At 42.9% G+C, this 25,408-nt stretch overlaps 1 protein-coding gene across 7 annotated transcripts in view; it reads left to right on the forward strand.

Annotated features, from left to right (window-relative positions):
* UBE3B (ubiquitin protein ligase E3B) overlaps positions 1-25,408 on the forward strand; it is a 56,138-nt gene that overhangs the window by 11,568 nt on the left and 19,162 nt on the right. For 6 of the 7 annotated variants that reach the window (XM_007180104.2, XM_007180098.2, XM_007180100.2 and 3 more), the window contains 10 exons: positions 369-451; positions 3,581-3,686; positions 3,985-4,105; positions 5,105-5,282; positions 5,730-5,893; positions 7,033-7,200; positions 19,282-19,453; positions 21,032-21,150; positions 22,106-22,220; positions 22,994-23,093. In XM_007180104.2, coding sequence (XP_007180166.1) covers positions 369-451; positions 3,581-3,686; positions 3,985-4,105; positions 5,105-5,282; positions 5,730-5,893; positions 7,033-7,200; positions 19,282-19,453; positions 21,032-21,150; positions 22,106-22,220; positions 22,994-23,093 — 1,326 coding nt within the window. The remainder of the gene's footprint in view (positions 1-368; positions 452-3,580; positions 3,687-3,984; positions 4,106-5,104; positions 5,283-5,729; positions 5,894-7,032; positions 7,201-19,281; positions 19,454-21,031; positions 21,151-22,105; positions 22,221-22,993; positions 23,094-25,408) is intronic. The other variant, XM_057526464.1, reaches the window with a different exon arrangement.

The raw sequence follows: 25,408 nt of genomic DNA on the forward strand, positions 1-25,408 counted from the left end.
CTCCTCACGACAACCCTGCGAGGTGCTGTGGCAGCCAAAGGTGGATTCTCAACAGTTCATCTCAGTGGGAGCGTCTACTTGACACCATAACTCTGAATTGCTTCTAAAATAATTGAGATTTTAAATCTGGTGTTCTTTTTATCGGCTGCTAATTTTTTTAACTATTATTTTTAAAAACTCAAGTGTAGTATTTAAAGTAGAGAGAGAGAGTGGTACAGTGAACCTCCATACATACCTATTGCTTTTCTTTCATTTTTTAGAAACATTCCGATACAGTTTTTTATCTGAAGCACTTATTGTGCATTTTTTACGTGCACATGAATATAAAGTTGGCGTCGCCCCCTGACCAATTACAGTGTTCTTTGCAGGTATTGTTAACCCGTGGCCTGGCGAGACCCCGACCTTGTCTGTCCAAAGGCACTTTAACAGCAGCCTTTTCCCTAGCAATGCGGTAAGTAAGAAACTGCACCTGAGGAGCTGGCGTGCTTCTGAAGGCCTGCTCCTCCTGCTTTTCTTCTCTTGTTACTTGTATTAGGTACGGGCTTGCCCACTTTGTTAGAATTTACAGGAAGTGTTGTTCTTGATGAAAGTGACACATCTGTGACTGCCCTGTTCTTAATCTTCCGACTGTACCCTTGAATGTTTTTGCATCATGATTTGAGGGAAGCTATTCAAAATGAATTGCTTTATTCTGCCAGGGACCAAGATACGACCATTTTTCCTTTTGAGCTTTTAATTGAGAAAGGAAACCTAAGAGCTGAAAGAGGCCCAGCAAAGGGCAGGGTGAAAGGATTCAGGGAATAGTGTTGCGAACACGGGTTTAAGACACTGGAGTTTGGAGGACCAGAGAGGATGTGATATTTATCTTCACTTAGTCAGTTTGGAGATGTAAAGTACTTAAGCAGCTAAATATTTCCTGATAGAAATCATACCAGCAAGTCTGAGAACTGCCAAGTGTAAAGAGCTGTGCTTGTTAATGGGTCCAGAACATACTTAAACTGTTGAAAGGAGCAGTAACTTGGGGAGTTGTTAATAAGATAGCTTGATAATCTGAGATAATCTTAATCCCCAAGATAATAATAACTTGGGAAAGAAGGAGTGTTATGGTCAAACCAGCTTGGTAAAGCTGCCTGTCTGCCCCTTCCTGCTAATTCACCGGGCACCTTCCTGCTGAAAGCTCCGACAGATCCTGTGGTAGCAAACTCTTTGGGCTTGTTTAACCTGATTTGACCCAAACATGTCTGAACATGGAGTTCTCTCGCCCAAGTTTTAGATGATGGAATATGTCTGTTACCCTCCTTTGGAATCATTTTCCATGGAATGCCAATTTGAAAAATGGTCTAGATTATAGGTTGGCAAACTTTTTCTGCAAAAGGTCAGCTAGTAAATATTTTCGGTTCTGTGGGCTATGCAGCTTCTGTCACAACTACTGTGCCACTGTAGCCGCCAAGCAGCCATAGACAGTACATACACAAATGAGAATCGCTGTGTGTTCCAATAAAACTTTATTTACAAAAACAGGCAGTGGGCAGTTTTTGACCTGTGGGCCACAGTTTGCCGACCTGGTCTAGACTGTGTTTTCTACTAACCATTAGCCACATGGGGCTGTTTAAATGGAAATTTATTAAAATTAAATAAAATTAAGAATTCAGTTCCTTGGTTTCATTAGCCACATTTCAAGTCCTCAGGGGCCACATGACTAGTTGAAAACCATACTGACAGCACAAATGTGAAACATTTTCATCATCACCAAAAGTTCTATTGGACAAGGCTGGTCTACACCGTCCAATAGAAATATGATGAGAACCACATTAAATAAGTCAAAAGAAAGGGGAAATTGAGTTTAACAATATATTTTATTTAAACTGCTATATCCAAATTTATCATTTTTGCATGGAATCAATACTTTTAAATTATTTATTTTAATTAAAATTAGATAATTTATTAATTTTTCTTTCCGTGCTGAGTCCTCAGAAAGTGGTGGATATTTTACACTTAAAACATAGGAATTTGGCCTAGCCACATTTTAGGTGCTCAGTAGCCCCTGACGTGTGGCCAGTGGCTACTGCACTGGACAGCACACCTCTAGAGGCTAGACCTTCATAACAGGAACAGAATCCAACCGGTTATGCTATGATTAAAGAAGTAGAACAAATTATCTAGGTAACGGTCATACGTTCGTTACATACTTTGAGAGGAGCTACATAGAGATGTACTTAATGAGTCATAACACACGTTTTCCTAGAATCAGGTTTACTGCAGCTCCCTCTCCTGAGTCACCTGAGCCGCTCATTCCAGCAGCATCGCCCACCCTCTCCTCTGTCCGAGACAGCGGAGGAGTGACACAGACGCCTGAGCCCAGGAGCTCAGCAGCGTCCTCTAGCTCCCCTGTCTTCCACCTCTCAAGAACACAAGTCGTCTTTCCGTCCCAGCATCCTTCCCCTGTCCCACTGTGGCTGCAGTTCACACTGTGATCCACCAGGAGGGTCATCTAGGCATTCCACCACGTTTCTTCTCCTTTGAGAATATAATAGCGTCCATCATTTTAAGTTTTTTCTTTCCATATGTCAGAATCCATTGACTCACTTGCTAAGGCTGGGCTGTTCTAAAGCCCTTTTCTTGCACAGTGCACTTTTTTTCCTCCTCTGAATATTTGTAAGTAATTGAACAGGACCAGGACCTTGTAAAACAAGATATTCAGTGGTTTTGTCATACAATATATAGATACTACTACTAAAAGTCTGTGAAGTCATAACTGATATGTTTAGATGTGATCACCAAGTCCTATAATACAAATAGCTAACATTCATGGGCCGCACGTTGTTTTAAGACTTCTACACACATTACTGACTCCTCACCACATTCTCTTATCTCCATTTTATAAATGAGGCTGCTAAGGCCCAGAGAGGTTAGGTCACTTGCCCTTGGTCACACAGCCGGGAGGGGCAGGGCCTGGAATTAAACCTGGGCCATCTGACTCCAGAGCCCACACTTTTTATTCCGTACTCTTTATACTTGCTTCATATAGTCAACACATTTTTATATTCTAAGATCAATATATATTTCTTAAATTAATGGCCCATGGGAACCTTCCCAAACTCACCTTGTTCCATTTATTATCTGGATATATATTCAGAATAAATTGCTTAATTGAAGTATGAGTTATTGGTGACTTATCACCCAGTAAACATACCCATGTAAGCACCACCCCACCTGTGAAATAGAACAACAGTAGCAGCACCCCAGAAGCCCCTCTTTTCCTCCTTTCCAATCACTATCCCCTTCCTCCTCTTCCATGTATATAGTTTCTCATTCCGCTTTTTTTTTTTAAGTTGATTATAGCATGAGGATTCTCTCATGTCAGTAAAACTTCAGTAAATTGATTTTTCATAGCTGCGACATAGACTAAAGTATCACTTATTCAACCTTCCCCCAGTGAATGGGCCCATTTTCAGCCTTCAGTCTTCCTAGAAGTCCTGTGAAGCATAATTCCAAGGGATTTGGGGGTGTTGGTAGGGTTGTTCTTTTGTTCCATGTTCACATTAAACGTGTCTGAGTAAGGTGATATGTCTGTGTCTAGCCCTGTGATTGCTGCACAATTTTCAGACAATCTGATCCGGCCGTTCCTCATCCACATCGTGTCTGTGCCCGCTCTCGTGACTCATCTCAGCACAGTGACCCCCGAGGTGAGTGGACTCTGAATTCCCCCAATTCCATCTTTGCCTTTGTCCTTAAAATAGAAAGTAAAATGTTTTCTCTGTTAACTTCTGCCTCGTCTCCTGATGGTTTTCCTAAATCAGTAGCTACCGTAGACACACTCGTGTTAGAAGCCCAAAGAAAAGGGGTCTCGTCTTTGTTCATTTTCTTCTTGGTGATGGATAACATGTTTGGCAGCTAGGGGGTGATCTGCAGGGATAGAGTTCACACTCTGGTGGGAAGCTCCTTTTATCAGCTTCCGCTTTAACAGTCTGCGATTGTTTGCAGCGCCTCACTATTTTAGAATCTCATGACATGCTCCGTAAATTCATCACATTTTTAAGAGACGAAGATCGATGCCGTGATGTATGTGAAAGTTTAGAAGGATGCCATACACTTTGTCTCATGGGTAAGCATCTATGGCTGGAATTTTATTGTGTTCTGGGTGTTGGGAAAAGCCCAGGTGTTTTGCTTTCCACCATTCTGGAGGCCACAAGCTGTTTTTAGTAAAGGTTGGAAGTGCTTACAATAAAAGACAGGTAATGAGGTAAACAGTTTAAGTAGACACATGAAACTGAAAATCACATGGAAAAATACATCAGCCTGGCAAACTAGCTGAGTGACTGTAAATGAATGTTAAATTTCAGCCCTTAGCTTCCTGGCAGCCAAGGGAGAAATGAAAACATGTTGAGTTACCTGGATAATTCTCATCTCAAGAGAGAAGAGAGCACAGTTGGGTGGGGCTTAGATCTGAGTAGGGTCTACAATGTCTATTTTACAGTGTTTTCATTTAGATGAGGAAAGGGTTTGGGGATAGAGAAGCATTTGAAACAGCAGAGGTACACAACTCTCATTGCCTAATTAGAGGAAATTTATCTTGCATAGAAAAAGGTTCTTGGGGCTACATTTTAAGGGAGTCGATGGTAAGAGTCCTCACAGAAAACGTTAAATAAATTCAGTGAACACTGAATAACAGTGATTTTCCAGGACTTTCAGCTATTCTTCAGAAGGTCATTTCTTGTGTTGACCCTTGGTTTTAGAATCTTGGTGTAAGAAAATGTTATACTAACTTAAAAATCTGTGTGCCTGACATTTTACACGTCACTTCATATAGTCCTCACATCAAGAGTGGGGCTCATCACTCCAGTCTTACAGATGAGCAAACAGACTCAAGAAGTGGGTTGAGGGTCACCTAGCTCGCCTCTGGCAGAACCAGGATTTGAGGCCAGGTCTGCCTGTTTCTAAGCCCTGCACAGCACTGCAGCCCCAGCACTGATGGGTTCCTCTCTACGTGGAATTTCTTCCTGCACGTAGACATGGGTGCATGAGCCCCAGGCAGAGAGCAGGGCTGGGAGGTGAGGAAGCGTGTCTGTCTGGGCCTACCGCACTCAGTCTTCTCTCTTCGTAGGCAACCTCCTGCACTTGGGCTCCCTCAGCCACAGGGTGTTAGAGGAGGAGACAGATGGGTTTGTGAGTTTGCTCACCCAAATGCTCTGCTACTGTCAGAAGTACGTGTCCCAGAAGAAATCCAACCTGACCCACTGGCACCCTGTCCTTGGCTGGTTCTCCCAATCCGTGGACTATGGGTGAGTCCTGGAGGCAGATCACTGTCTTCCTTGTCTCCTCCTGCCTCTCTTCCACCACTTCCCCTTCTTTCATCGAGATTTGTGGGCCAGGCGTGCAAGCCAGCTATGAAGAGGACAGTGCAGTAGGCATCAGGAAGCTTTTGTCGACTGGGTGGTAAACAGGATGGAATTAGGACGAAGAACAGATGGAGGGTGTCTGGGAAGTGACTGTGACACGTGGGGCCTGGGGGGAGCAACAACGCTGCTGGCAGCACGGGAAGTCTGTGCGGAGCGAGAGAGCCAAGAGAGAGGTCGGCACCTTCTGCATCCAGGCCTCAGCGGCAATTTGTGGATCCCACTTCTCTTTTAGCATCTTACTTGCCGTGCTGAGTGGCAGTCCCCAGCTACCCTTCCGTGTGGCCATCCAGCAGGTGGAACTGACATGCCCGCTCTCCTGCTCTCTCCTAGCCTTAACGAGTCCATGCCCTTGGTCACCAGACAGCTGCAGTTCCTGTGGGGGGTGCCTCTGATCCGCATCTTCTTCAGTGACATTCTGAGCAAGAAGCTGCTGGAGAACCAGGAGCCGGTCCACGCGCCACCAGCGTCCCCACAGAATGTGCTTCCCGTGAAGAGTGAGTGGCTCTCCTTCCCCGAAGTGCAGCGCCTGACTGGCCCTGTGTACCTGCTCCCCTCTGTCACGTGACCTTTGACTTCTCCCCTGAAGATTTTGAGACGGCTTAAATCAAGTTCACGTTTAGCAAAACAGTGACGGGAAGTCCTTAGGGATAGTAAACAAGGACTAGGGAAATGTAACTATGTGAACAAAGTCAGGGTTGTGTGTAGAGAACATCCACAGATGATCCATGAGGGCTGCCTTGCTTATCTCTGAACTTCCATTTGGCTCTGAATTTCCAGTGGCCAAAAATGAAAAGGGATTTTTGGACCCTTTATTACTTCTCATTAGTAGGAAGAAGGAGGAAGATCTATTTCTTAGGGGAAGTAGAGCCTTTCTGAGTTCCTAATCGTAAAATAAATCTCCCCTATGGAGCTCCTTATACAGGTGATAGTGGTCACTGACCAGGCTACCACCTCAGCGCATCCCCGCTGCAGGGTCACTAATGGGTTCCTTGGAAAGGTTTCTTATTGCGCACTCTGATAAAAGTAAGGCAATGCTGTTAGCACATAATTCAGTGGAGTCACTTGCCTGTGGCAGATTGCCAGGTTCAGTGTGGCTTTTCTTCTGCCCCCCAGTGTGTCACAAAGCTCCATCTTGTAGCTGTCAGTGAGCATGGGCTCAGTGTAACTTCAGCAACATAGAGATGCGAAGGTGTAAAACGAGAGTACAACCCAAACTGATTATGAGTACTTGAGGTTGATGCTCCTACTTCCCTCTGAAAGCACAGAACATTGGGAATTAGCCAGGCCCCCCACCTTGCCCCCTTCCCCCAATTCAGTCCTTGGAAGTTTCACCTTTGTGCGTTCTGAAGTTAAGTGGTTACAGTAAAAGAATCCACAGTAAGAATCAAATATGTTTGGCTTGTTCTGACAGATCTTGTGCTGTTCTAAAGAGGTCTTTGTGTTCTGTCTAAAAACCTTTTGTTACTGCTTTTCTGATTTATCCGAAAGAGATGATTTGAATCAAAGCTGCAGCCTCACTGTCTGGCTCTGGCTGGAAATTAGGAGCTTTACCGAAGTGCTCTTCCCTTTATGGGGTGGAGTTTGGCAGATGGCTGAACTTCTGCTCACACGTTCCTCCTTCTCTCCATGCCAGCTCTCCTGAAGCGTGCATTTCAGAAGTCGGCGTCAGTTCGGAATATTCTCAGGCCTGTTGGGGGTAAACGTGTTGATTCTGCGGAGGTACAGAAGGTTTGCAACATCTGCGTCCTCTACCAGACCTCGCTGACGACTCTCACCCAGATCCGGCTGCAGATACTCACAGGTCTGGAGTCCTGAGGCGGTCTCTGCCATCTCTCACGTTTGCCAGACAAGTTTTCTTAGAAGTTGATTCTCTCCTGGCTTCCTTGACTCAGAAAATAGATTCTGAAGAAGGGTATCTTTGAGCTATTCTTAGAACGTGATTCTCTTCAGTTAAATAGCTTAAGCTCATTGCAGTCCTAGCACTTCTAGTTTGTTCCTGTGACCTGGCTTTTATTTTCATTATGAAGTACAACTTGCTTTTTTAAAAGTTAATATTTTTTTATGAATAGAAAACTAGAAAAGACAAGCAGAAAAAAGAAAACTTAAACCATTCATAATCCTAGTCCATAGATAACCACCTGATCCTGAGTGTGTTACATAAATATATATTTAGATTGAAATACATAGTTTTATTTTTCCCTTTCCATTAATCACATTATAAGCATTTTATCATGTCAGAATTCTTTAAAAACCTCATTTTTATTGGCTGCGTAAGATCTCATTGCATGGATATGCCCGACATTTTCCTTTTTAGCTGAGCAAGGAAGAAAGTCCCCGCTGTGAGCAGAGATTCCCCACTGTGAGCAGCACAGGAGTTGTTAGTATGATGGGTGTTACGAGGACAAAACGTCTGTAAACCTTGAAGCTGTTGACTGCATAAAGGGTTAAGAACTTCTCTGTTACGTTTTACATTTCTTAAATCAAATTGCTGCTACTTCTGTCTTTCACACTTACTTACTCATCTTCAGATATTTATAGAGCACCTATGTGTGCCAGGCACTGAGGATGCAGAGGGGAATAAGACGGCCAAGGTCTGTGTTCCCAAGAGGATTACACTGTAGTAGTGAGGAGACCAACGATAAGTAAGAGGAAAGTATATTTAATATAATGAAGGACACTGTGACAATGAAAATAATGAGAGACATTGTTGACTTGGACTAGGGCAGGGTTTCTCAGCCTTAGCACTGTTGACATTTGGGGCCAGATAATTCTTTGTTGTGGAGGGCATCCTATCCATTGTAGGATGCTTAGCAGCCCCTGACCCCTACCCATAAATTCCAGTAGCACCTCTCTCCCACTTTTGACAACCGTACTTGTCTCCAAACATTGTCAAATGCCCCCTGGGGTGGGGCGGTGTGCAAAATCATCCCTGGTTGAGAACCACTGGGCTGATGGAGATGGAAGCAGGAGGATTTACAATCCACTCCAGGAGTGGAGTTTACAGGTCTTACTGGTAGATTGGATTTGGGGGAGTGAGGACTATAAGTTTCAAAGATGTTGCCAGATTTCTGGCCCAAGCAACTGTGTGGGTGGTGGGGCCATTTGCTGAGCTAGGGGATGACCAGCTTGGATGGGGGGGGCAGGAGGTGGAGGGGGGATTGTGGGCCATCGAGAGTTCTGTTTGGCTGTGATGAGTGTAAGGTACCTGCTGGACCTGCAGCAGAGATGCCAAGCCAGCATACTGTGTACTGTGTGGAGGCTTGAGCAAAGGGGTGGGGTGAAAGGCCTGGGCCTGAGGGCCCTTTCCCTAAGGAGAGTGCAGAAGGAGAAGGGGCCCAGATGAGCTGGCACCCCGGCACAGTGGGAGGGTCTGGGAAGCATACTGAGTGAGATGATTTTGAGGTTATAGCCTGTGTCCACCTTTTTAAGATAACCACATTAAGCATCCCCCATTGTCCCAATGAGAGAATCAAAAAAGAAGTTTTTTGGCCAATTTGAAAGTATATGATTTTAGGGAATTCCCTGGCGGTACGGTGGTTAGGACTCAGCTCTTTCACTGCCAGGGCCCGGGTTCAATCCCTGGTCGGGGAACTATGATCCCACAAGCTGCGCTGCGTGGCCAAAAAAAAAAAAAAAAAAGAGGGAAAATAAAATACATGATTTTAAAAGTGAAGATTGGGCTTCCCTGGTGGCGCAGTGGTTAAGAATCCACCTGCTAATGCAGGGGACACGGGTTCGAGCCCTGGTCCGGGAAGATCCCACATTAAAAAAAATAAAAAAAAATAAAAATGAAGATAAGCTAGTCTAAAGTATATGTATAATATTCGTTCTATTAGCTTGGCTATACACAAAACTATACACAAACTAGATTATAGAAAATAACATACTTGTTTTAAAAATACGGCTGTTTTTCTGCTCTCACAATTTACAAAATGTCTTTGTTCACGCTCCTCACGTACGTGTGTTGGTCCTGGAGCCACGTGCTGCTCCTCTGACCCGGCTCTCCAGAGCACGGCATCTTCATTTCTACCTAAGTTGCTTGGGATGCAGCCCTCGTTGAATTGGTATATCATGCTGTAAATGAGTATACTTGTCCTGTAGAAGTACACCTGTGATCTCTGCATTGTAACTTCTTACTCCATTTTTTTTCATTGAGGTATACTTGACATGTAACATTATCTTAGTTTCAGGTGTACAACATGATTTGATATTTGTACACATTGCAAAATGATCACCACAGTAAGGCTAGTTAACCTCCATCACCATACATTGTTAAATTTTTTTCTTTTTCTTCTTGTATTAAAGACTTTTAAGATCTACCCTCTTAGCAACTTTCAGAAATGCAGTATATATTATTAACTATAGTCACCATGCTGTACTTTACATCCCCATGATTTATCTATTTTATAACTTGAAGTTTGTCCTCTTTGATCCCCTTCACCCATTTTGCTTACCTTTCCCCTACCGCCAACCCCCTGCCCCAGCAACCATAGGTACACCAACCTGTTCTCTGTATCTATGAGCTTGGGTTTTTTTCTTTGTTTTTTAGTTTTTACATATAAGTGAGATTATATGGTATTTGTCTTTCTTTGACTTATTTCAGTTAGTATAATGACCTCAAGGTCCATCCATGTTGTCACAAATGACAAGATACCATTCTCTTTTATGGCTGAATAGTATTCCTGTGTGTGTGGGTGTGTGCGCGCATGCGCACACATGCACACCACATCTTTTTATCCATTTGTCCATTGGTGGACACTTGGGTTATTTCCTTTATCTTGGCTATTGTAAATAATGCTGCTGTGAACAAGGGGGTACATACATCTTTTCAAATTAGTGTTTTTGTTTTCCTCAGATGAATACCCAGAAATGCAATTGTGGAATCATATGGTAGTTCTATTTTCAGTTTTTTTTGAGGACTCTCCATACTGTTTTCCATAGTGGCTGCACCAGTTTACATTTCCAGCAACAGTGCACAAGGGTTCCCTTTTCTCCACATCCTCACCAACACTAGTTATTTCTTGTCTTTTTGGTAATAGCCATTCTAACAGGTGTGAGGTGATATATCATTGTGGTTTTGATTTGCATTTCCCAGATGGTTAGTGATGTTGAGCACCTTTACATGTGCCTGTTGGTCATTTGTATGTCTTCTCTGGAAAAATGTATTCAGATCCTCTGACCGTTTTTTAATCAGATTACTTGTTTTTTTGTTGAGTTGCGTGAGTTCTTTATATATTTTGGATATTAACCCCTTATCAGGTATATGATTTGCAAATATTTTCTTCCATTCCATAGGTTGCCTTTTCATTTTGTTGATGGTTTCTTTTGCTGTGCAGAAGCTTTTTAGTTTGTTGTAGTCCCACTTGCTTATTTTTATTTTTGTTGACTTTGCTTTTGGAGTCAGATCCAAAAAAATAATTTCCAAGACACTTGTCACAGAGCTTTCTGCCTGTGATTTCTTTTAGGAGTTTCATGGTTTCAGATCTTATATTCAATTCTTTAATCCATTTTGAGTTTATTTTTATGCATGGTGTAAGGTAGTAGTCTAGTTTCATTCTTTTGCCTGTGGCTGTCCCATTTTCCCAGTACCATTTATTGAAGAGACTGTTCTTTCCCCATTGTAAATTCTTGCCTCCTTTGTTGTAAATTAATTGACCATATATGTGTGGGTTCATTTCTGGGCTCTCTATTCTGTTCCATTGATCTGTGCGTCTGTTTTTATGCCAGTACCATACTGTTTTGATTACTGTATCTTTGTAATATAGTTTGAAATCAGGGTGCATGATGCCTCCAGCTTTGTTCTTCTGTCTCCAGATTGCTTTCCAGTCAGGATCTTTTTTGGTTCCATACAAATTTTGATTCTATTTCTCTGAAAAATGCCATTGGAATTTTGATAGGGATTGCATTGAATCTATAGATTGGTTTGAGTAGTATGGACATTTTAACAATATTAATTCTTCCAGTCCATGAGCATGAAATATCTTTCCATTTATTTGTGTCTTCTTTGATTTCTTTTATCAGTGTCTTTAATTTAATTTTATTTTATTTTTTATTTATTTTTCATAGCATTGGGTCTTCGTTGCTGCGCGCGGGCTTTCTCTAGTTGAGGCAAGTGGGAGCTACTCTTTATTGTGGTGTGCGGGTTTCTCATTGTGGTGGCTTCTCTAGGCACACGGGCTTCAGTAATTGTGGCACGTGGGCTCAGTAGTTGTGGCTTGCGGGCCCTAGAGGACAGGCTCAGGAGTTGTGGCACATGGCCTTAGTTGCTCCGCAGCATGTGGGATCTTTCTGGAGCAGGGCTCAAGCCTGTGTCCCCTGCGTTGGCAGGCGGATTCTTAACCACTGCGCCACCAGGGAAGTCCCTTATCAGTGTCGTATAGTTTTCAGTGTACAGGTCTTTCAGAACTCCTTGGTTAAATTTATTCTAGATATTTTATTCTTTTTGTTGCAGTTGTAAATGGGATTGCTTTTGTTATTTCTAACAGGTTTTTTTTATGAAATCTTTAGGGTTTTCTATATATAATATCACGTCATCTCAAATAGTGAATATTACTTCTTCCTTTCCAACTGGGATGCCTTTTATTTATTTATTTTTTCTTGCCTAGGTCTGGCTTGGACCTCCAGTACCACGTTGAGTAAAAGTGGTGAGAGTGGGCCTCCTTGTTTTGTTCCTGACCTTAAAGGAAAAGCTTTCAGCTTTTCACAATGATGTTAGCTGTGGGCTTTTCATATATGGCCTTTATTATGTTGAAGTACATCCCCTCTGTACCCACTTTGTTGAGAGTTTTTTTATCATAAATGGGTGTTGAATTTTGTCAGGTGTTTTTTCTGCATATATTGAGATGATCATGTGATTTTTATCTTTCATTTTGTTAATATGATGTATCACATTGATTGATTTGCAGATACTGAACCATCCTTGCATCCCTGGAATAAATCCCATTTGATCATGGTGTATTATCTTTTTAGTATCTTGTCGAATTTGGTTTGCTAATATTTTGTTGAGGATTTTTGCATCTATGTTCATCAGGGCCTATAATTTTCTTTTTTTGTTGTGTCTGTCTGGTTTTGATATCAGGGTAATTCTGGCTTTGTAAAATGGGTTTGGAGGCATTCCCTCCTCTTCAGTTTTTTGGAAGAGTTTGAGAAGGATGGGTATTAATTCTTCTTTGAATGTTTGGTAGAATTTATCATTGAAGTCATCTGGTCCTGGACTTATATTTGTTGAGAGGTTTTTGATTCAGTTTCCTTACTAGTAATAGGTCTGTTTAGAATTTGTTTCTTCATGATTCAGTCTTAGAAGATTGTATGTTTCTAGGAATTTATCCATTTCTTCTAGGTTGTCCAGTTTGTTGGCATATAATTGTTCATAGTAGTCTCTTAGGATATTTTGTATTTTTTCAATCAGTTGTCTCTTCTTTCATTTCTGATTTTATTTGAGCCTCTTTTTATTATTATTATTTTTTGGTGAGTCTAGCTGAAGATTTGTCAACTTTATTTCAAAGAACCAGCTCTTAATTTCATTGATCTTTTTGCCTTTTCAGTCTCTATTTCATTTATTTCTCCTCTGATCTTTGTTATTTACTTCTTTCTACTAACTTTGGGCTTCATTTATTCTTTTTCTAGTTCCTTAAGGTAAAAAATTAGATTGTTTGAGATTTTTGTTGTTTCTTGAGGTAGGCATGAATCACTATGAACTTCCCTCTTAGAACCACTTTGCTGCATGCCATAAATGTTGAAATGTTTTATTTCCATTTTCACTTGTCTCAAGGTATTTTTTTAATTTCTCTTTTGATTTCTTACTTGACCTATTGGCTATTTAGTCACCCTGTTGTTGTTGTTTTTTTAAACATCTTTATTGGGGTATAATTGCTTTACATTGTTGTGTTAGTTGCTGCTGTATAACAAAGTGAATCAGCTATATGTATACATATATCCCCATATCCCCTTGCTCCTGCGTCTCCCTCCCACCCTCTCTATCCCACCCCTCTAGGTGGTCACAAAGCACCCAGCTGATCTCCCTGTGCTATGTGGCTGCTTCCCACTAGCTAGCTATTTTACATTTGGTAGTGTATATATGTCCATGCCACTCTCTCACTTCGTCCCAGCTTACCCTTCCCCCTCTCCATGTCCTCAGGTCCATTCTCTACATCTGCATCTTTATTCCTGTCCTGCCCCTGAGTTCTTCAGAACCATTTTTTTTTCTTTAGATTCCATATATATGTGTTAGCATACAGTATTTGTTTTTCTCTTTCTGACTTAGTTCACTCCGTATGACAGACTCTAGGTCCATCCCCCTCACTACAAATAACTCAATTTCGTTTCTTTTTATGGCTGAGTAATATTGCATTGTATATATGTGCCACATATATAAAGAAGAATGGATATCTTCTTTATCCATTCATCTGTCGATGGACATTCAGGTTGCTTCCATGTCCTGGCTATTGTAAATAGTGCTGCAGTGAACGTTGTGGTACATGACACTTTTGAATTATGGTTTTCTCAGGGTACATGCCCAGTAGTGGGATTGCTGGGTCATATGGTAGTCCTATTTTTAGTTTTTTAAGGAAATTCCATACTGTTCTCCATAGTGGGTGTATCAATTTACATTCCCACCAACAGTGCAAGAGGATTCCCTTTTCTCCATGCCCTCTCCAGCATTTATTGTTTGTAGATTTTTTGATGATGGCCATTCTGACCGGTGTGAGGTGATACCTCATTGTAGTTTTGATTTGCATTTCTCTAATGATTAGTGATGTTGAGCATCCTTTCATGTGTTTGTTGGCAATCTGTATATTTCTTTGGAAAAATGTCTATTTAGGTCTTTTGCCCATTTTTGGATTGGGTTGTTTGTTTTTTTGATATTGAGCTGCGTGAGCTGCTTGTATATTTTGGAGATTAATCCTTTGTCAGTTGCTTCATTTGCAAATATTTTCTCCCATTCTGAGGGTTGTCTTTTTGTCTTGTTTATGGTTTCCTTTGCTGTTCAAAAGCTTTTAAGTTTCATTAGGTTCCATTTGTTTATTTTTGTTTTTATTTCCATTTCTTTGGAAGGTGGGTCAAAAAGGATCTTGCTGTGATTTATGTCATGGAGTGTTCTGCCTATGTTTTCCTCTAAGAGTTTTATAGTGTCTGGCCTTACATTTAGGTCTTTAATCCATTTTGAGTTTGTTTTTGTGTATGGTGTTAAGGAGTGTTCTAATTTCATTCTTTTACGTGTAGCTGTCCAGTTTTCCCAGCACCACTTTTTTATCCTTCAGTTTGTTAATATGGTGTATCACATTGATTGATTTGAGCATACTGAAGAATCCTTGCATTCCTGGGATAAACCCCACTTGATCATGGTGTATGATCCTTTTAATGTGCTGCTGGATTCTGTTTGCTAGTATATTGTTGAGGATTTTTGCATCTTTGTTCATCAGTGATTGCCCTGTAGTTTTCTTTTTTTGTGACATCTTTGTCCGGTTTTGGTATCAGGGTGATAGTGGCCTCGTAGAATGAGTTTGGGAGTGTTCCTCCCTCTGCTGTACTTTGGAAGAGTTTGAGAAGGATAGGTGTTAGCTGTTCTCTAAATATTTGATAGAATTCGCTTGTGAATCCATCTGGTCGTGGGTTTTTGTTTGTTAGAATATTTTTAATCACAGTTTCAATTTCAGTGCTTGCGATTGGTCTGTTTATGTTTTCTGTTTCTTCCTGGTTCAGTCTCGGAAGGTTGTGCTTTTCTAAGGATTTGTCCATTTCTTCCAGGTTGTCCATTTTATGGGCATATAGTTGCTTGTAGTAATCTCTCATGATCCTTTGTATGTCTGCAGTGTCAGTTGTTATTTCTCCTTTTTCATTTCTAATTCTGTTGATTTGAGTCTTCTCTCTTTTTTTCTTGATGAGTCTGGCTAATGGTTATTCAATTTTGTTTATCTTCTCAAAGAACCAGCTTTTAGTTTTATTGATCTTTGCTATCATTTCTTTCATTTCTTTTTCACTTATTTCTGACCTGATCTTTATGATTTATTTCCTTGTGCTAACTTTGGGGGGGTTTTGTTCTTCTTTCTCTATTGCTTTAGGTGTAAGGTTAGGTTGTTTATTTGAGATTTTTCTTATTTCTTGAGTTAGGATTGTATTGCTATTAACTTCCCTCTTAGAACTGCTTTTGCTCCATCCCATAGGTTTTGAGCCATTGTGTTTTCTTTGTCATTTGTTTCTGGTATTTTTTTATTTCCTTTTTGATTTCTTCAGTGATCTCTTGGTTACATAGTAGCGTATTGTTTAGCCTCTATGTGTTTGTATTTTTTACAGTTTTTTTCCTGTAATTGATATCTAGTCTCATAGCGTTGTGGTTGGAAAAGATACTTGATACAATTTCAATTTTCTTAAATTTACCAAGGCTTGATTTGTGACCCAAGATACGATCTATCCTGGAGAATGTTCCATGAGCACTTGAGGAGAAAGTGTATTCTGTTCTTTTTGGATGGAATGTCCTATAAATATCAATTAAGTCCATCTTGTTTAATGTATTGTTTAAAGCTTGTGTTTCCTTATTTATTTTCATTTTGGTTGATCTGTCCATTGGTGAAAGTGGGGTGTTAAAGTCCCCTACTATTATTGTGTTACTGTCAGTTTCCCCTTTTATGGCTGTTAGCATTTGTCTTATGTATTGAGGTGCTCCTATGTTGGGTGCGTAAGTATTTACAATTGTTATATCTTCTTCTTGGATTGATCCCTTGATCATTACGTAGTGTCCTTCTTTGTCTCTTGTAATAGTCTTTATTTTAAAGTCTGTTTTGTCTGATATGAGAATTGCTACTCCAGCTTTCTTCTGATTTCCATTTGCATGGAATATCTTTTTCCATCCCCTCACTTTCAGTCTGTATGTGTCCCTAGGTCTGAAGTGGGTCTCTTGTAGACAGCATATATATGGGTCTTGTTTTTGTATCCATTCAGCTAGTCTGTGTCTTTTGGTTGGAGCATTTAATCCATTTACATTTAAGGTAATTATCGATATGTATGTTCCTATTACCATTTTCTTAATTGTTTTGCGTTTGTTATTGTAGGTCTTTTCCTTCTCTGTGTTTCCTGCCTAGAGAAGTTCCTTTAGCATTTGTTGTAAAGCTGGTTTGGTGGTGCTGAATTCTCTTAGCTTTTGCTTGTCTGTAAAGGTTTTGATTTCTCTGTCGAATCTGAATGAGATCCTTGCTGGGTAGAGTAATCTTGGTTGTAGGTTTTTCCCTTTCATCACTTTAAATATGTCCTGCCACTCCCTTCTGGCTTGCAGAGTTTCTGCTGAAAGATCAGCTCTTAACCTTATGGAGATTCCCTGTATGTTATTTGTTGCTTTTCCCTTGCTGCTTTTAATATTTTTTTCTTTGTATTTAATTTTTGATAGTTTGATTAATATGTGTCTTGGCATTTCTCCTTGGATTTATCCTGTATGGGACTCTCTGTGCTTCCTGGACTTGGGTGGCTATTTCCTTTCCCATGGTAGGGAAGTTTTCAACTCTAATCTCTTCAAATATTTTCTCAGTCCCTTTCTTTTTCTCTTCTTCTTCTGGGACTGCTATAATTCGAATGTTGGTGCATTTAATGTTGTCCCAGAGTCTCTGAGACTGTCCTCAATTCTTTTCATTCTTTTTTCTTTATTCTGCTCTATGGTAGTTATTTCCACTATTTTATCTTCCAGGTCACTTATCTGTTCTTCTGCCTCAGTTATTCTGCTATTGAGTCCTCCTAGAGACTTTTTAGTTTCATTTATTGTGTTGTTCATCATTGTTTGTTTGCTCTTAAGTTCTTCTGGGTCCTTGTTAAACGTTTCTTATATTTTCTCCATTCTATTTCCAAGATTTTGTATATCTTTACCATCATTACTCTGAATTCTTTTTCAGGTAGACTGCCTATTTCCTCTTCATTTGTTTGGTCTGATTGGTTTTTACCTTGCTCCTTCATCTGCTGCGTGTTTCTCTGTCTTCTCATTTTGCTTAACTTACTGTGTTTGGAGTCTCCTTTTCACAGGCTGCAAGTTCGTAGTTCCCGTTGTTTTTGGTGTCTGCACCCAGTGGGTGAGGTTGGTTCAGTGGGTTGTGTAGGCTTCCTGGTGAAAGGGACTAGTGCCTGTGTTCTGGTGGATGAGGCTGGATCTTGTCTTTCTGGTGGGCGGGACAGCATCTGGTGGTGTGTTTTGGGGTGTTTGTGAACTTAGTATGATTTTAGGCAGCCTCTCTGCTAATGGGTGGGGTTGTGTTCCCGTCTTGCTAGTTGTTTGGCATGGGGTGTCCAGCCCTGGAGCTTGCTGGCCATTGAGTGGAGCTGGGTCTTACCATTGCGACGGAGTTCTCTGGGAGAGCTCTCGCCGACTGATATCATGTGGGGCCAGGAGGTCTCTGGTGGTCCAATGTCCTGAACTTGGCTCTCCCACCTCAGAGGCTCAGGCCTGACCTCCGGCCAGAGCACCAAGACCCCGTCAGCCGCATGGCCACGTACGTGGGGAGTTTCTTGCCTTTTGGGAAGTCTGAGGTCTTCTGCCAGCATTCAGTAGGTGTTCTGTAGGAGTTGTTCCACATGTAGATGTATTTTTGATGTATTTGTGGAGAGGAAGGTGATCTCCACATCTTATGCCTCTGCCATCTTGAAGGTCCTCTCAGTCACCCTGTTTTTTGTTTTTGTTTTTTTTAACTTATTTTTAAATTGTGAGGTTTCTGCATTTTATAACCACATCCCCTTACCCTTGAAAAAGTGAGGTGAAACCTTTAGGAATAATAATGAGATGGGTGTTAAATTTCTTTGTCTCCATTACAGTCCCTTCAGTTCACCCTCTAAACATCCATAAGTAGCATTGATTGAGTCTGCCCCCAGGCTAATATATCTTCCCCAAACAGTTCTTTGTTCAAAATTAAGACATTCAAAGTGCTCTGTAAAGTGAGAGGCATTATAAGGACTCAGGTATAAGGTGACTCCTCCTTTTCTGAGGAATCATTTGAGGAACACATCTTACTGTACATTCAGTGACATGTGGAACTTTAGAGCCACACTTTCTAGGTCAATAGCCATATTAAAAGCCTTCATAGATAACAGTGATGCAGCTTGTGTGCCTGAGGCCTAGCCATCAGAAGCCCTCTGCTTCTCCCCGGGTCAAATTTTTGTGTAACACTCCAGAGTATCTCATATTGCCATTCGCTGCTTTCCCATTTTTGACAGAGATAGAATAATAGCAGTAGATGAGAGGAGAGCTTTGCTAAATGTGGATAAGCCTGCAAGATAGTTTAAAGCAGGGGCTGGCAAACTATGGCCCATGGGCCAAGTCCAGCTCACCACTTGCTTTTGTAATTAAAGTTTTGTTGGGAACACAGCCACATCCATTTATTTACCTATTGTCTATGGCTGCTTTCATGCTGTGATAGTAGCACATTGAGTAGCTGTGACGGAGAGAGGTCCAGACTAAAATCCTAAAAATACTGACTCTCTGGCCCTTTCCAGAAGAAAAGTGCTGATCCCTGATTTAAAACATAAACACTGAGTCAGCAGATCTGGGTTCTGTTCTTGGCTCTGACAGTTACTGTTTGTGTGATTTGGGGCCAGTTACTCAACCTCTCTGTGCATCAGTGTCCTCCCTTAAAATGGTGATAACATCGGGTTTCCCAAGGTGAAGAGGAAATAGTGCCTGTAAAGTATTTAGAATGGTATCTGACACATAGTAAGCACCCACTAAATATTAGCTGCGATTATCATTGTTGTTCTCATGGTGATGTTTTTCTTCGTAATTGCACCTTCTTTCTCTCAACATGCATTAAATGGTCACTGATAGGTTTAAGTGTTTTGTTTTCCCGAAGGAGAGGAGACATAAGGGACCAGGTGAAGCCCCACCTGAAGCTTGGGTTTCTCTATCCTTTTCCAGGTCTCACTTACCTTGATGACCTGCTGCCCAAACTTTGGGCGTTTATCTGTGAACTGGGGCCCCACGGAGGGTTAAAGCTCTTCTTGGAATGCCTCAACAATGACACTGAAGAGTCTAAGCAGCTCTTGGCCATGCTGATGCTGTTCTGTGACTGTTCCCGGCACCTCATCACGTAGGTTGACTGCTGTGGGGCTGAATTCCTTTCCTAGAATGTGGAGAGACCAAAGTACAGTGTCAGCAAGGAAGCAATTGTTAATGTGATTACTGCAAGCATTTGGACCTGTCATTAGAAGAATTTGACAAGACATTTACAAAGTGGGTGGCACTTAGTAGGGATTCAGCAGTTGTTAGTTCCCATCCTTTCAGGAGAGCTGGGTCGTTACCACTTGATGGGGGCTTTGGGGTCTTCTAGAGCTGGGTTCAAATCACACCTCAGCTATTTACTCACTGTGCTAGGTAGTTAACTGGAAAATTCCGGAGCCAGTGTGCAGAACCTGGCTCAGCCACTCACTGAGACACCCTGGGCCAGAGGGGAAGGGGCTCCACCTCTCTGGGCCTCAGTTTCCTCATCTATAGATAGGAATTCATAGCACCTACCTCTTAGCCATGTGGGAAGGTACAGAAGAGATCAGTGTTAGGCATAGTCCCAGGCACCGGAAGCAGTCAGTATGTGTTGGCTGTTATTCTTACAACTGTTATCAAGCTGACCCTGGGCAAGTTGCTTAACCTCTCTGAGCCTCAGTTTCCTCAACACTAGAATGGAGACAATATTACCAATCTGATAGGGAGTAAATGAGAAAAGGAGTGTCAAGTACCTAGTACAGTACCTGACACAGTGAGAAATTAACAAATGTTAGTCCCATTCAGTTCCTTTTCTTTAAGCTTATGTGTCTACTTGAGTATTTGGTATTCTTTTAATTCCACTTTTTCCCAAAAGGTTGGTGAAGAATTGTAAGATAGAATGGACCTCAGGAAGTTATATTCGGTCTGGGAGAGATCGGCAGGAGGGGATTAGGGATATGTAGGTGGCGGATTGGGTATGAGTCATGGAGGGAGGGCTCAGTGAGTAGTTAGCGGGGGCAGCAGGGGTCTGTAGCTGCTGGTGACACACCCTTAATTGCCAGGTCAAGGGTGACCCAAGAGTGAGTCAGGCTCTAAAGTGAATAGAGCAGTTATAGGAGATTTTCAGATAGAGCTGCATCTTATGGTTCATTTATTCATATATTCTTTCAGACATTTATTCATTCACCCTCAAATACTTATCAAGCACCTACTCAGTGCCCCTAGTGTCTGTTGCAGATGCAGAATAAGATTCCACAACTTCCCTCAGTAGACACAGACTCTCAGTCAAGATTCCTTGATAATTCAGACATGAATTCATAAGCAGTGTCACAGTCAGATCCTTATGAATAACAAAAGGGTAGAGCAGAACGTGTTGTTTCTTTCCTTTCTCAATTGTATTTTTTAACTTTTTACTACAGACAATTTCAAATAAATAGAAAGTGGAAAGAATAGTATAATGAACCTTCACGTACCTGTCAACCAATTTCATTAGTTAGTTATCAACTCATGGCCACTCTTGCTTCATCTATACCTCCACCCACCCTTCCCTCATATCATTTTACCTGTAAATTTTATCTAAAAGATAGAGCTTATTTCTTAACATTATTTTGTCTAGTATGAGGAATAGATCTTTTTTTTTCCCCTTCTTCTTAGTGGGAAATTGTGAATAATTTTCTGTCTGACTTAGGATCCTTGATGACATTGAAGTTTATGAAGAACAGATTTCATTCAAACTGGAAGAACTGATCACCATCTCCTCTTTTCTGAATTCCTTTGTGTTTAAGATGATCTGGGATGGAATCGTAGGTAAGGTAAAGATGTCAGCCGTTGTTTAATTGCTGCTACACATGGGGAGTCTAGAGCCTATAACATCAACTGATTCTTAGCCTTGTCCATCAAAGCTAATTGAAAATGCATATTTATTCACATAGTTAGAAGTTTTATTTCTCCACTGATTATGACCTCTTAAGATAGTAGTGTGGTTATGGAAGTCTTACTCTCCCAGGCATCCTTCAGGATTTACATGTGTGTGTGAAGGATTATTCACGATTAATTTTGCCCTGAAACTCCTTTTGATTCTTTTTTTTTTTTTAAAGGATTTTCTTATTTATTTATTTATTTATTTATTTATTTTTGGCTGTGTTGGGTCTTCGGTTCGTGCGAGGGCTTTCTCCAGTTGCGGCAAGCGGGGGCCACTCTTCATCGCGGTGCGGGGACCGCTCTTCATCGCGGTGCGCGGGCCTTTCTCTATCGCGGCCCCTCCCGTCGCGGGGCACAGGCTCCAGACGCGCAGGCTCAGCAATTGTGGCTCACGGGCCCAGCTGCTCCGTGGCATGTGGGATCTTCCCAGACCAGGGCTCGAACCCGTGTCCCCTGCATTAGCAGGCAGTCCTTTTGATTCTTTGAGTTGATTTTCATGAAGATAAAACACGTGCCTGGTCCCAGTTCAAGTTAGAGTCTACCTCCTGAAGTGTTTCCAGTCGTTCAGCACCAAACTCCTTAGATTAAAAGGTCCTTTGGATGACATACAAGTGGGAGGCAGCCCGAGTGATTGTGTCTGAGACATTCCCAGGTCCCACAGGCCCTTAGAATGTACCCAGGGAGCCTTTTAATTCTGTTGATGCCATGTAACGTTCAGCATGAGGGAGACGAAGAACTGCTGGGCCTCGGGGCTGACGAGAGGAGACACAGGCTATCCTCCTGTCCCCTCCAGTTCTGAGCAGCTCCGAGACTGTGGCTCTCCTGATTGTTTGCCCCACAGAGAATGCCAAGGGCGAGACCTTGGAGCTGTTCCAGTCCGTCCACGGGTGGCTGATGGTGCTCTACGAGCGGGACTGCCGGCGGCGCTTCGCCCCCGAGGACCACTGGCTGCGAAAGTGAGCACGCGGTGGGAAGGGGGTTTATGGAGGCTGGCATCCCTCTATCATGTCGCCGGCACCGGTGTGGCCTGATGCTCAGCACTCATGTTTTAGGGCAGAGAGGACTTGGTCCGTCTTCTTCATCTGTCCTTTCATCTGCATATGTCCCTGTAAAGCTCCTGTCAGGACAGGTCACCTCGCAGTTGCTTCTGTTAGGACACAGTACGCTGAAGATGATTAGAGCTCATTATTGGCAGCAGAGGCAGCTCACATTTAGCAGATGTTTCATACGCAAACTGGAAAGAAAAGTTCTTTCAGCTGAACTAAGCAACAGGTTATGATCATTAAATGGCAGTTTTTATCAGCAGAATTAGCGGGATAAAAACCACAGCTAGGTTTGTTGGGGGGTAGGGTAGGGAAATCCTCTTGCAACAACTAAACATAAGATCATGTCTGCCTTTTTTTAATCAATGACAGATCAACTCTTATGTAACTACTGAAGTTGTGGCACTAGAATAACGATTAGCAGACTTTTTCTGTAAAGGGCCAGACAGTAGATATTTTAGGCTTTGCACACCAGACAGCATCTGTTGCACCTACTCAGCTCTGCCATTGTAGTGCGAAAGCAGCTAGAGACAGTACCTAATGAATGGGTATGACTGTTCCATTAAAACTTTATTTACAAAAATGGGCAGCAGGCTGGATTTGACCCATAGGCTGTAGCTGGCCAACCCTGCCCGAGGGGATGGTTTTCTTGTTCTTTATCCCAAATCCATGTCTTTGTTTTTAAGGGATCTCAAACCTAGCGTGCTTTTCCAAGAACTTGACAAGGACAGAAAACGGGCTCAGCTGATCCTGCAGTACATCCCGCACGTCATTCCTCACAAAAACGTGAGTTGCACTCAGAGCTGGGGTCCTCCCACCAAGTTCCTGACTGTCCATTTTTGTTATAACGATTATTAGAAATGAATAAACGCAGATGCTGACTGGCTCTTACTCTATTCCAGCTGTTATGCCAAGTGCTGGGGGTACAGAGATTGAAGACGGTGTGAACTGTCCATTTGGGTAGTGTGGGATGGATGCCACGGGGATGGATGCTGTGGGCACCCAGGGCAGGGGCTCAGGAGAAGCCTCCACAGGTAGAAGTGGACAGTGCTTACAGGCCCAAGGTGAGAGAGAATGTGGTGCCAGTGGAGAGCCAGGTGGAGTCAAGAAATGAAGCTGAGGAGGTTCGTAGGAGCTGGAGCAGGAAGGGCCTTGTAAACCAAGGGTAGGAGCGTGGATTTCGTCCAAAGCCATCGGAGAGCTTTTTAGCTGTGGAGGCACCTGGTCAGAGCTCTGCTTTAGAAAATTCCTTCTGGCCGTAGCGTGGAGGACTGGCGAGAGGCAGGTGTCATGGCAAACTGGCCTGAACTCGGGTGGGCCCACGGGAGTAGAAGGACAATGACATCAAGAGATTTTGAAGGAGGTGGCACCTCCAGGCCTTGAAGAACAATGGCACTCGGGGGGAAGGAGAGGAGGAGCTCAGAGGATGCTCAGGTTTCCGGCTTGGGTGCCTGGCTGCTCGAGAGCGCCATTCCCAGAGGTGGGGGCACAGGCGAGAGCGGGGCTGGGAGGAGCAGGGGGCAGGTGACGTGTCTGCGACTCCTCGAGGCCAGTGGACGCGAGGGTCTGGAGCGCAGGAGGGAGGACTGGGCTGGAGGGGGACTTGACACGCGGACGGCTTGCAGACCTCCTCGGTGCATTCATGGGGGAGGCTGAGGTGGTCAGGGAGCCAGAGGGAGTGAGAAGACAGGGGACGGAGGCCAGAGCCCTGCACGGGGAGAGCAGTGATCAGAGGAAGGAGGAGGACCGGGGGGTGTGGCCTACAGAGCCAAGGGGCGTGAGAGCCTTGGGAAGGGCCAGGGGCTGTGGCGGGGGCGCCTGGGAGATGAGGGGCGTCCCTGGTGTGTCGTGAGCGCTCCAGAAATGTCTGCTCCTTCAGGGGGAGGCTCCTTAGAACCCACAGGTGCCCTTTCCTTTCTCTCCTGACTTACTTAGTACTCCTCGCTGTCCTCTGGTGTTGTCTTGACCTTGACGTCATACTTGTGGTTGCCCTTCTTCACTTCCCCTCACGCAGTGATTCACAAACAGATGTGGCCGTTTAAATTCTTACTGCGCCTGACAGCAGAGCCTCTCAGAAGGCTTAGACAGAGCTGAGCCTCTCATGGAGATGACTTCGTCGCGCTCCCTCTCTGCAGGAGCCCCTTCAGCGGCATCCTGGCCCCTGCCTCAGATAAAAGGATGCGCAGCTTGGCAAAGCAGGCCATTGTATGGCTTCTCTCTTCCCAGTGGTGGAACATCCTTCCTTGTCTTACACGATCTACTTCTCTGTAACTTCTACCCTTTGGTCCTTGAACAGCCACTGAAAGTGGACGGTGTCATCTTCTGCGGTTTGCTTTCTGGGTGCTCTGTTTTCCAAGGGTGGTGCCCTTCCCTTCTCCAGCCAGTCCTCATTTGAAGTGGGTTCCAGCCCTTCACCTCGTGGGTCTAGTCCAGGTTGGTGGAATCTGACTTAAAATGCGGCTCCTCGCCCCGTTCCTGGGTGTCTGTGACTTCAGCCCTGGCCCACAGCGTCCCCACAGCGTCTGGTCTGGAATCTCCACTCCGTGTGTCTGCAGTTCACAAATGGTGCACTGGGCACCCCGGTTGCTACAGGATATTTTAAATTTTTGAGGGAAACACAGTGAAATCTGTTGGGCACCGTGTGAAGTACTTGCTTGAGTTCACAGCGTCAGCGATAAATTCTGCTCCATTCTTCTCAATGATGTCCTATTTGCTAAGCTGGGTTTTAAAAGAATGAAATTAAAATATTTTTAATTTCAATTTATGCGTGTTTTTTAAATACAGCTACTAAGTTCTTAGGACATAAACACTTATTAAGTTGTTAGGACTTAACTGTCTACTAAATGGAACTGTTAGGTATTTCTTTTGACCTAAGATTGCAGTAAGAAATATTACTGAGCCATTGGGGGTGCTGAGAACAAGAAAGTCTGGGAAGCTCTGGGTTTAGCTGACCTGACTGAAGAGTCCAGGCTGCATGGTAATCCTCACCAAGGGGCGCGGTGGGGGGCGCTTAAGATCGACAGCATAAAGATTATGAGCCGTTCGTCCTTGGCTCATAAATCTCTCCTTTCCCTCCCTTGGGAAAATAGGGCCCTTCCTCG

Source organism: Balaenoptera acutorostrata, chromosome 13, assembly GCF_949987535.1.
Source record: "Balaenoptera acutorostrata chromosome 13, mBalAcu1.1, whole genome shotgun sequence".
NCBI lineage: Eukaryota > Metazoa > Chordata > Mammalia > Artiodactyla > Balaenopteridae > Balaenoptera > Balaenoptera acutorostrata.